Source organism: Lactuca virosa, chromosome 2 (assembly GCF_052849685.1).
Source record: "Lactuca virosa cultivar CGN04683 chromosome 2, Lactuca_virosa_CGN04683_v6, whole genome shotgun sequence".
NCBI classification, from domain to species: Eukaryota; Viridiplantae; Streptophyta; class Magnoliopsida; order Asterales; family Asteraceae; genus Lactuca; species Lactuca virosa.
In genome coordinates this window covers 33,307,125-33,320,276 of record NC_136427.1, presented here as the reverse complement: position 1 = coordinate 33,320,276, position 13,152 = coordinate 33,307,125, and the positions used below count along the sequence as shown (strand labels likewise).

General features: G+C 34.4%; 1 protein-coding gene across 1 annotated transcript; it reads left to right on the top strand.

The window, feature by feature from the left end:
- The first annotated feature begins 3,926 nt into the window (after positions 1-3,926).
- LOC145157345 (uncharacterized) lies at positions 3,927-6,199 on the top strand. Its single transcript, XM_079076401.1, has 5 exons — positions 3,927-3,945; positions 4,102-4,289; positions 4,856-5,047; positions 5,112-5,493; positions 6,087-6,199. The coding sequence occupies exons 1-5, from the start codon at positions 3,927-3,929 to the stop codon at positions 6,197-6,199; spliced, it is 894 nt and encodes a 297-aa protein (XP_078932527.1).
- Positions 6,200-13,152: the final 6,953 nt, after the last annotated feature.

Genomic DNA, 13,152 nt, shown 5'->3' with positions numbered 1-13,152 from the left:
AACTATTAATCTACTCAAAATTGATAAATGGGAAATCGAGTAATGTAATCTTATAAACGACTTTGTTAATAAAAATAATCACCATAATTTTTTTTTGAGAAATGACCACTTTCTTTAGAATATCGTATTCCGGAGTACGTAAGGTCATTCTGGACATGGGTCGTTCAAAGTATTCCGGAATAGAATATTGCAGGGTATTTATTTTTGTTCTGAATTTAGTGGTGGTGGTTGGTAGGAATTGAGTCCGAAATCTTTTTCACTATACCGGAGTCAGAATTGGGCGAATTTCAAATTTCTACATGTTTGGAATGTTGTAAAATTGCCAAAAAAAAACGGCAAGACGAAACAACGCATAGTCAATTGTCCGATGTGCATATTGTGACCGGCCTCAATGAAGAGGAAGAGTCACTCGTCCCATGAGAAGAGACCAAGCGAAGTGAAAAGGAAAAGCGGTGGCAAGTGGTTCGGGTGACATCGAGCAACTAACAACCAAAATGGACAACTTGAAGTCGTCATTGGAACAATATTTAGCGGTCACACAAGAGAAAGAAACAAAACGTGCCATGAAGATCTTAACGAAAAACACTAGCAATCTCACCGGACATGAAAAAGAAATGACGATAAAAGTGAAAGAAGAGATTGCGAAAAAATATAACATCTAGGTTTCGTTATTTGAGTTTTGTGGTTTCGTTATTTAAATTTTTAGGTTCGTAATTTGAAATTCTTTATTGTTTTTTGTTTGTGTTGTAATTTTCTTTTCTATTTTAATGATTTTAGTTTTTAAAAAAATAGTATGTTTAAAATGTTTATTTTTATATTAATTAATTTTAAAAAAATAACATGACAAGTGTGGCAACTCACGCCATGTAAATGACAAGTGGACCATGGCAAACATGACACCACTCCCTACAGTCATAGAGACATGTAACAAATATGTGTTTGAATGATAATGTTGGTGAATGAAAAAAAAGAGAAAACTATTAATCTACTCAAAATTGATAAATGGGAAATCGAGTAATCTAATCTTATAAACGACTTTGTTAATAAAAATAACCACCATAATTTTATTTTTTTGAGAAATGACCACTTTCTTTAGAATATCGTATTCCGGAGTACGTAAGGTCATTCTGGACATGGGTCGTTCAAAGTATTCCGGAATAGAATATTGCAGGGTATTTATTTTTGTTCTGAATTTAGTGGTGGTGGTTGGTAGGAATTGAGTCCGAAATCTTTTTCACTATACCGGAGTCAGAATTGGGCGAATTTCAAATTTCTACATGTTTGGAATGTTGTAAAATTGCCAAAAAAAAACGGCAAGACGAAACAACGCATAGTCAATTGTCCGATGTGCATATTGTGACCGGCCTCAATGAAGAGGAAGAGTCACTCGTCCCATGAGAAGAGACCAAGCGAAGTGAAAAGGAAAAGCGGTGGCAAGTGGTTCGGGTGACATCGAGCAACTAACAACCAAAATGGACAACTTGAAGTCGTCATTGGAACAATATTTAGCGGTCACACAAGAGAAAGAAACAAAACGTGCCATGAAGATCTTAACGAAAAACACTAGCAATCTCACCGGACATGAAAAAGAAATGACGATAAAAGTGAAAGAAGAGATTGCGAAAAAATATAACATCTAGGTTTCGTTATTTGAGTTTTGTGGTTTCGTTATTTAAATTTTTAGGTTCGTAATTTGAAATTCTTTATTGTTTTTTGTTTGTGTTGTAATTTTCTTTTCTATTTTAATGATTTTAGTTTTTAAAAAAATAGTATGTTTAAAATGTTTATTTTTATATTAATTAATTTTAAAAAAATAACATGACAAGTGTGGCAACTCACGCCATGTAAATGACAAGTGGACCATGGCAAACATGACACCACTCCCTACAGTCATAGAGACATGTAACAAATATGTGTTTGAATGATAATGTTGGTGAATGAAAAAAAAGAGAAAACTATTAATCTACTCAAAATTGATAAATGGGAAATCGAGTAATCTAATCTTATAAACGACTTTGTTAATAAAAATAACCACCATAATTTTATTTTTTTGAGAAATGACCACTTTCTTTAGAATATCGTATTCCGGAGTACGTAAGGTCATTCTGGACATGGGTCGTTCAAAGTATTCCGGAATAGAATATTGCAGGGTATTTATTTTCGTTCTGAAGTTAGTGGTGGTGGTTGGTAGGAATTGAGTCCAAAATCTTTTTCACTATACCAGAGTCAGAATTGGGCGAATTTCAAATTTCTACATGTTTGGAATGTTGTAAAATTGTCAAAAAAAATTGGCAAGACGAAACGACGCATAGTCAATTGTCCGATGTGCATATTGTGACCGGCCTCAATGAAGTGGAGCCTTTTGAGGTTCCAAGAGTCACTCGTCCCATGAGAAGAGACCAAGCGAAGTGAAAAGGAAAAGCGGTGGCAAGTGGTTCGGGTGACATCGAGCAACTAACAACCAAAATGGACAACTTGAAGTCGTCATTGAAACAATATTAAGCGGTCAAACAAGAGAAAGAAACAAAACGTGCCATGGCGATCTTAACGAAAAACACTAGCAATATCATCGGGCGTGAAAAAGAAATGACGATAAAAGTGAAAGAAGAGATTGCGAAAAAATATAACATCTAGGTTTCGTTATTTGAGTTTTGTGGTTTCGTTACTTAAATTTCTAGGTTCGTAATTTGAAATTCTTTGTTGTTTTTTTTTGTGTTGTAACTTTCTTTTCTATTTTAATGATTTTAGTTTTTAAAAAAAATAGTATGTTTAAAATGTTTATTTTTATATTAATTAATTTTAAAAAAATAGCATGACAAATGTGGCAACTCACGCCATGTAAATGGCAAAAATTTGAAGCAGTGTGACATACGTGGACCATGGCAAACATGGCACCACTCCCTACAGCCATAGAGACACGTAACAAATGTGTTTGAATGATAATGTTGGTGAATGAAAAAAAGAGAAAACTATTAATCTACTCAAAATTGATAAATGGGAAATTGAGTAATCTAATCTTATAAACGACTTTGTTAATAAAAATAACCACCATATTTTTTTTTTTGAGAAATGACCACTTTCTTTAGAATATTGTATTCCGGAGTACGTAAGGTCATTCTGGACATGGGTCGTTCAAAGTATTACGGAATAGAATATTGGAGGATATTTATTTTCGTTCTGAAGTTAGTGGTGGTGGTTGGTAGGAATTGAGTTCGAAATCTGACACCCCGTACGTGCCGGACTTATGTCCGGAATGGCATTACATTCCGGATGGCTGTTCCGCAGAGGTAAATTTGGGGTATTTGTGTGTCTTGTTTCATATATGCAATAGATTGCATATTTGTGTTCTTGATATTTTTCATATAGGTTCCGGATTGAGTATGTATACAAGATTTTTTTTCAAGTGTCAGTTTCTAGTGGAGGCCAATGGCAGCTTGTCGAGGGATCTATGTAGTATATTGTTCCAGACTACACATGCTTTAGTGTAGATATAAGCAATGATATCAACTTCATTAGGTTAATTATGTTGGTTGCTTCCAACTCCATGTTGCACACTAATCAAGTACGTCTATCTTTTCAATGTCTTGGATCAAATATAGTTATGCAGATTCTTGACGATAGTGATGTCATATATAATTCTTAGTTTTGTTAGTAGTATGCCTCCTAGCACAATACAATTGTTTGTTGTTAATAATGTAATGGAAAGTGGTATTCATCAATTTGCCGGGGAAAATCATTCAGGTGGAAATGGGTCTCCCGGTGTTGGAAGTAACCAAATTTGTAATTTATTAGCTATGAAAACCAACCATGTTCCTTCTTACAATGACCCTATAGATGAGGTTGATTATAAGTATAAAGGTAAGGTTGTTGCTGACGCTTCTCCTACAGTTGATGTTGTTGAATCTGCAAACGATTAGGCAAAACTAATGATGTTGGTTGATGATGGTAATATAATTCCACATGGAGAGGCAGTTGAACATTTTCATAGTTACACTTGAATTTTATCGGATGATACTGAATGTGAAGAAGAGGAAACCGAGCCCTTAAACCCCCAAAAACAACAAGAGTAAAAGTTTCCTTTTTATTTTTTTGATTCTGAAGAACCACAAACCACCCATTGGGGTATGCCTGAACCTTTAGCATTGCCTGAATTAGCTCAACAAAAACGTAAAGGTGTCACAGCCCACAATTATACTTCCTATATGAAGTTATTCCATCTCTTCAAAAGCAAAGAAGAACTTAAGCTTAAATTAGGATTCAAAGGTGTTACTGAAGGCTTCCAATATAAAGTGATAAAATCTACCAAAGACAGGTTTGAAGTTGTTTGCTTTGTGGAAAACTGTGACTGACGGATACGGGCGACAAAAGATAAAAATATTGATACATTGCAAGTGGTTAAACTATCGGAGAGCTATACTTTCTCAAACACACAACTACGTCTCCATCATAGACAATCCAACAAAAGGTATTGGGTTACTTCTTGATGGGCATATTAGCTTATAGTACGGGTAATATGTTGCGGCGGAAATAAATACAAAAAACTTTAAATGACCATCATAGTGTACATATTTCATACTGGAAAGCATGGAGTGCTAAAATGTATGCTCTAAATCTATTGAGAGGGACCCCTGAAGAAATCTTTTAAACACTTTTTTATATTGTTATAACTTGGAGAAGAAGAATTCATGAACAATTACACATATAAAGACGATTTATGACAACAAATTTGAATACCTTTTCATGGCTATCGGTTGTGCGGTAATAATATTTCTTATATAATGAGTTCTTTATATTTATTGTTGTTACGCATGTGTTCGATTTAATGAGTTATAGATTAATATTAATTACTTTTTAGGTTCAAGCGTTTCAAACAAGTTTGCATCCTATTATTATCATTGACGGAGCACACCTGAAAGCGAAATACTTAGGCACCATGTTCCTAGCAGTAGGCATGGATGGTAATAACGAAATCCTCCCTATCTCATTTAGTGTTAGGAAAACAGAAAGTGGGGAGTCATGGATATGGTTTTATGAAGACTCAAAGCATGTATTGGGGAGATGCTCTCTTTGGCATATTAGATAGAACACATTTAATTGAAATGGTCATTCAGGTTGTGTTCCCAAACGCATATCAAGGACTCTGTTGTCGCCATTTGTTGATGAATATGAGAACAAAGATCGGCAGACAAGAGAGAATGGATATTTTGTTTTGGGAGGCTGCAAAAGCTTACCGACAGTCTAATTTCAAAGAAAGCGTGGCTAGGCTACGTCGTGCACTAAACAAAGACTATCGTACATGGCTAGACAAAATAGGTTACGAGAAATGGGAAAGGTCGTGTTTCCCTGTGGTTTGGTATAATATTATGACATCAAACAGCGTCGAGTCCATCAATGCGTTATCAAGAGACGCACGGAAACTACCCAATAAAGTGTTGACTGATTTCTTTCGAGCAACTATGCAACAATGGTGGTGTCAACGATGTAATGCCGGAGGTAAGTATTTCTATTATAATACTTTCATGATAATTGTAGTATAATTGTAACGTCCCAAAAATCAAGTCCAAAAATTTTAATTTTTAGAATAATAAAACCATCTTTGAAAACATGTTGATAAAACCATAATAGAATCAAAGTATAACCAAAACATCCAAATACATCTGAGTTAAATAAAATGTGGAACAATGTGGTGTGTATGATGCGATCACCTTGAGCTCCTCCCATTGGATCCGGAAGTACTTGATGTTGGATTTATTAATTGTCTTTTAATTAATCACTTAATTAAATTAATAATAAGATCCACAGGGATGTATTTTAAACTTTTTAAAATACTAGGGTTTATATTTTAAATTTCAAAAATTAATTAATAAATAAATAAGTTTTTAATTTTAAAAATAAACCAATCATGAATTCAAGATAAGGATATCCAATTACTTAGATAATTATTCAGTTTTACTTATTTAAAACATTATTCAAGGTAATTATCCTAATCAAATCATGAGATAAGCAGAAAATATGAAATTTGTGGATCTGACTGTCCAACATGTCGTCGTAAACAATCACCATGTCATGGTTGGACAATTTCTCAGGTCAACACGCCGTGGTGGAAGAACACCACGCCGTGTTGGCAGAACAGAATGACGATTCTATTTTCTTCTCCTTGTTTAAGTTCAACCATTGTATCAATTCAATAGAAAACTAAACCTACGTTTTGATACCACTGATGGGTATTATGCAAAACATTAAATCCTATGTGTGCATGCAACCCTAAATAATTGATCTATGTTTTCTCTAATTGAACATACAACTTTGAAAAACAAAATAGAAAACCCTAGAACACTAATATATAATCGAAATTCACAATTAGAGTTAGAAGAACCATACCTTGATTGCTATATAGTAATAACAATGAAAATCCTTGTGTTGTTGAAGCCTTGAGAGCAAGCGTCACAAATGTCATGCCTCTAATGGTTCGCATCCAACACTAGCAAAGGAGAATGAGTGAGAAGGAGGATATATGATATAAATTTCGGCCAGGTCTTCCAAAGAAAGAGTTAGCCGAAAATCATAGGGTTATTCCTTATTTATAATGCAGTCAGGAAACCCTAGATAAGTCCAAATCCAAGATCATCTTAAACCCGGTAATTATCCACTGTCATGTTTATCCACCTAAGACTATTCTAGAAACCCTAAGGCTTATGAAAACCGTCCATAGCCTATGGAGGGTTCTAGATTGCCTCTTGCTCAACTATTGAACAATTACATTTCAGTCCCTGCACTTTTAATTAATTCCTTTAATCCCAAAATTAATTCCGGTTAATTTTTGATTAAACATTAATTAAATATTACCATTTCTAACTAATATATTATTTTCATAATATATTAATAAATCATTTATTTCAATTTATGAATCAAGTAATAAATCAAAACTCTCTCTCCAAATGTCATCATGTCTAGTTGCTAGTCTTGAGGGCAACCCAAAAAGACTGTGCTACTATCAATTTAAGTGTATATCAATTATAATTATGGGCTTGGACACCTAATCCAAGAGTTCCTTAAACTCCCCTTATAGTATGGCTTCGTGAATGAGTCGTACTAGCGGTTCGACTGACTTTTCTTATACATATAATATATATTTAAACTTTTAATTATATATAGTATAAGGTGTATTTTAAAAATTCTAGGGGTTTAATCTTTTAATAAATTAAACTTTTAATTTAATTAAATTTAAACCATTTTATGGATTAATTAATTAAGGACTAAATATCAACTAACTTGAATTCTCTTTTCTCCTATTGTAGATGTCAAGTCAAGACACAATGGTCTTCCTCGTTCTTTGGGAAGTGGTTTTCCTCTTCCTTCTGAAGATGGTCTTCCACATTCTGATCAAAGTGAAAGTATGTTCCCTTCTTCAAGAAATGGTGGAAATGGATATCATGCTTCTCCAACTCTACCTCCTCCTCCTCCGGTGACTCTCCCCATGTTACAAGTTAAAAGATATGAAACTACTCAAGCCCTATTGGCATGCAAGCATCAAGATGGAAAATTTGTGTGTGTGCATGTTTTGGAAATGAAATCGCACATTGACAAATTGGATAGAATGGGTGTCGTTTTCCCAAGGGAGCATGCCATTGATTTAGTTCTACTTTCGCTTCCTAAGTCATATAGTCAGTTCATTGAGAACTTTTATATGAGCGACCACGACGTGAACCTAATTGATCTGACACATATGTTAATTATTGTTGAGGCAGAAATGCTTAAGAGAACAAATGAAGCAAAAGTGTTTGAAGGAACAAATTCCAAAAGTTTCCATGAACATTGACAATGGTGACAATGGTAGTCCCGAACAGACTACTCTTCCCAATGGAAAAGGATCGGCCAAGGTCAAACCGTTTGATTGTATGGTAAAGATAAAGGCTAGTTCTGAGATAGTTCCATGTGATAACCCTAAAAGGTCCATATGTTTCTATTTCCAATTGAATTGACATTGGTTGTGAAGTTGCCCTGACTACCTAAAAGATCTCAGAGATGGTAAATTCAAGTCGTGTGACTCTACTTTAGGTACATCCATTATCTAACTCCATTATTTTAATAAGTTCCTATTCATAGACTTGTAATACATGATATGATGAGCACATTTTGATGTTTTCTAGGATCTAATAGAAAGAAGGAAGCTTGAGAAGAGTGAGCTGAATCTGATCGTGAGATATGGATTTTGGTCGCATGGTTCAATGATAAGATTTTGGAAGCTACTACTTAGGGGTTATGATAATTTAATAAGATTGCTTAGGAAATGTCTAGAAACATTCTTTTCATATTATGCATTGTAAGGACAAGTTCCGATTTTTCGTTTATTATCAATAAAAGTGAAACTTTTGGTTTATACATAGTTCGTTTACTTTATATTTCCTTGCAATGGAATCTATGAAAGTGTTGGTTACATTTCTCTTATTAGCAATGTTAAATGTGGATTTGATTCTTGTTATTTCACTTGTGGTAAATGTTATAATTGACTAAGTGATAAGGGATTCTCATCACCCAAGTTTCAATTGGATAGAAACTTAGAGTCATACAATTCGAATTATGTGACGTATGAGAATCTTGATCTTTGGAAGATTATGACTAATTCATTGATCTCATGTGTTATGTGAGTCAAAATGAAGGATTAATGAATCTAGTCCTTTGATATGGACAATTCATATCTGCCACAAAGGATGAAAAATTTTGTTCGTCATAATTTGGTGATGTTTCAGTAAATATGGTTGTGTTTATAAGATTAAACATAATTATGATACTTTGAAAGGGTTCAAAGAGTAGCAGAAGAATCTATTAGGCAGAAAGATAAAGGTTTCTCCAATCTGTAAGGAAAGGAGAATACTTTAGCATCATGTTTTATGATCATCTTACTGATTATGGAACTATATCACAATTGATCCTCGAAGAACATCTTGGTGCAAATGTATAACTAAGAAGAAGAATTAGATATTGTTGAAATGGTTCAAATCAAGAGATGAATCATATTTCGTTTTCAATCAAGTTTTAGAGTCATACTCTAGTAACTATGAATCGTATTTAGAAACTCACTTCGAACTATGTAGCTTTTCTTACTCTAGCACATTTGGAATTGGTATTTATGATGTTTTGGTTAAAACAAAGGATAAACTAAGACCAATTCAATGAAATGTTGTTCTTGTCGGGAATTCACACTAACTTTTTTGAATATTTGTTTTGCTCGTGAAAGAATGTTCCTTGAGAGAGAAACTTATATTTCAAGAAGTTAGTGAGATTCTTAATGATCTTGAAGAGTTTCAAGAGTCAATCAAGAATAAACCTTTTATTTATCACTAGCACACGACCTGAGGTTGATAACCTATCATGTTAAGTCGATACATTCTTGTTTCTGTGCACCTTTTAGATGGGTTGGCAATGCTTATGAGTTCTATGGTTCTCATTTGACTGCCAAAGCAGAGCACGTTGGTCAGTGAAAGTAAGTTGATCAATATGGGTGAGCTGCTTAACAATATGGAAGCACTGGTAGGCCCTTGTGCTACAAGATGGCAAGAAATTAAGAATAAGCAAAGTTCGGTCCATGAAAGCTAAATTTGAATTTGGTTTTATCCTAAACCTTGTCCTATGATTGTAGGTTGGAAATGATATATTCACATGGATGGGAACATATAAACCATTAAAATCTAAGAAGAAAAGTTTTCACTCTGATTCATGAGAACGATTATGAGGAAACACTTTCGCTAGTAGATTTTAAAGATCTAATAAATATCATTATGGTTAGTAGTTGTAATAATTTCATTCTTAAATTCACAATATGATTACGACATCGCTTTTAATAGCTCGAATTGAGAGAAATGGCAAGGAAATGTTTGAACTTTCAAGACAGATGGCTATAACTTCTGAAAGGGTTTAAACACACACATATGCTATCTAATGAAGGTGTATAAGCTTGAGAAGTCTAGTTAGATAATTATCAAAGCATCACGTATCAGAAATCTACACTTTAGTAAGAAAATCAAGAGTATTGATTTCTAGAAGTCCAGTTGATTTCTAGGTACATGTAAAAGCTAGTGGGAGCATAAATGTTATGCTGGCAGGAGCATAATTGTTATGACTGAGTGTTGCAAGTTGGAAATACTATTTGTAGGAAACAAAGTCTACAAATTAGAAAGTTACAAAGTTTGAAAATTGTTTTGCTATAGTTAGGCTCAAGGGAGAGGGCACTCGTACTTCGTTTCGAATCTAAAAAGTTTAGATTGAATAGTTTAAAAAGAACTTAGTCTTGGACGTATATGAATATCGTGCTGAAATGATTCAACATAGGAATTCGATATATGGAAATATTATACCAAGAGACTGATTAGATATCAGGTCTTTATGTAAGAAATTATGAATCGAGTCCCATATGCTTCGGATATAGGATTTATTACATATGCTATAATATTCGCTTGTTCTGATTTTTCCAAATGACTAGGGCATTGAGAGGGAAAAAGGACTAGAGCTTGGTGTGACTAAAGTTGTTAAACAACTGTCAGGAACATTCTAAGGTTACCAAAGGATCAGTTTTGTGACATCCCCATTTTCACGGCCAGAAAAGACCGATTTTTTTGTTTATGCTTTGTTTAAAAATTAGAGTAACATTTTAAATAAAAGTGTTGCGGAATTTGTTCCCAAAATAAAATATGATAAAGATTTATCAAAGCATTTCCGTAGAAATGTATTTCATTAAAAACCTTGGGATTTCATGTTCGATACAGATCAAAAGCATAAACAGTACAATATAAGCCTTACTACATTTATTCATATCCACAGGCCTATATCCGTAATCTCTCATCCCAAACATCATATCTGTGCTCGTGCACCACTACCTGTAATACAAGAAACTGAGTGGGTCAGGCTTGGGAGCCTGGTGAGCACATAGGGTTTTCAACCCACAATAAATAAGTTTATTAATTTCATCAACCAACAATAACCCGTTTACCCGTTCCCGTTATCCTCACTTTACGTCCCTAAACTCCTATCATAAGGGACCTAGCCTAAGGATCATCATCGGGATGGAGACTACTGCTAAGGGGGTTCCTCAGCAATAAATGTCCTAAAGGCAACCATGAGGGGGATGGAGTACACCGGTGAACACATCGTTCACAAACACCTACAGGTTGCGAGCCTGCTAGCGTTCCACTGGACTGTCTAGAAGAGTCTGTGGTCGTCATCCATACTCCGCTAGATGAAAGAATATACAACAACAATATCGAGGCCTCTTATCATTTTATCACACATCGTCTATTACATCTACCCATGTTTTACCCCAACATTTTGTAGATATAAAATACATATACAATTTAAATCATTTAAAACATGTATAAAAATCTTTCATCAGCATAGACAGCAAGTATTCAGACAATATGCACATATAGCATGTAATTTATATTAAATACTTCATATCTATGTGTAAGATGAATGTGACTATGCACTCACCTGAAAAGGTGGTGACTCTTTACTCTTAAAACAATTTTCCTCGACAAAACAACGGGTTTTTATTAAAAATCGGGCTTCGCTGGAGCAGCGTTTCCGAACCGAAAGCTTTTCTTCTCGGAGCCGTCGGGCTCTCCGGGGTTTCCTTCTCGTTCTAGGTAGGTTCCCTAGACTAGGGAGGGGTTTAGGGAGGCTAGAGAGAAGTTAGAGAGAGAAAGAAAGGCTTATGGTGTGAAGAAAATATGAAGAGTTCACCCTTTATTTATAGGGATTTTATAGTAAAGTAGCCCCTAAGTTTCGTCCGTATCTTCCGCGTACGAGCTCTGTTTTCTACTATCTTTATATCCATGCGTTGGTATTTACGAGTACTACAACGTTCATTTAGACCCCATCTGCTAATTCTCTTTTTATCTCAGATTTACAAAAACTGTATCGTATTTATCGCGCACGAAGAGTAGCGACTAAGCTTCGTCCATATCTTTCGCATACGAGCTCCGTTTCCGACATTATTTATATCTACGCATTGGTATTTACGAGTACTACAACTTTCATTTAGACGCCGTTGGCTAATTCTCATTCTATCTCGGATTTACAAAACTGTATCGAATTCGCCGCGCTCGAAAAGTAGAGACTAAGCTTCGTCCATAACTTTCGCATACGAGCTCTGTTTCCGAAGGTATTTATATCCACACGTTGGTATTTACGAGTACTACAACTTTCATTTAGACCCCGTTGGCTAATTCTCATTCTATCTCAGATTTACAAAATTGTATCAAATTCGTCGCGCTCGAAAAGTAGAGACTAATCTCGTCCATAACTTTCGCATACGAGCTCCATTTTTGACGTTATTTATATCCACACGTTGGTAAAAATAAAATCTACAACTTTCCTTTTTACTCCGTCGGCTAATTCTTGACCGATCTTAAATTTAACAGTAGGAGGTGATTACACTGTTAAATGTCCGCGTAAAATTCATAACTTTTACATACGGACTCCCTTTTCGTCTGTCTTTTTATCGTTGAGTTCCTATTAATGAGATCTTTAACTCTCATTTAGGTCGCGTAAGCCAAAAACCGCTCGAACTAAAATTCGAGTTTCGGGTCGTGCACTGCTATGCCAAATCTTAGAAAAATCATAACTTCCTCATACAAAGTTAGATTTGGGCGTTCTTTATATCCCAGGAATCCTTGTTTCAACCACCACCACTTTATGTAAAGATATCAGGTTTATCTCACAATTTAATTTTGACGCTTATTTTTATTCTGTATTAATTATACCTTTATAATTAAGTATAAAACACATAAATTCACATAATTCACATAATACTCAAATAATTCATTTTTATTACTTCAAAAAGAGTTACAATAGTTGACCTAAACTATTACATCATCTATTAATGCTTAGCCCCGAAACCCGGGCGTTACAAGTTTGTTGTAGACAGTTGGAAGTATAAGTATTAATTTGGACGGACAATAGTGACATATATTAGATTGGGATGATTCTCGATCAGAATTGATTGTCATATAGGAATATGGAAATGTTTCCATAGAGGGAATTGATTATTAAAATCTACATGTGAGTTAGAAACTTTAATGCAAGTGATAGCTTCATTTTATTTACTTCTTTTTATAGTTTATTTTAGCATATTTCTTTCACAATTTAGATAATTTC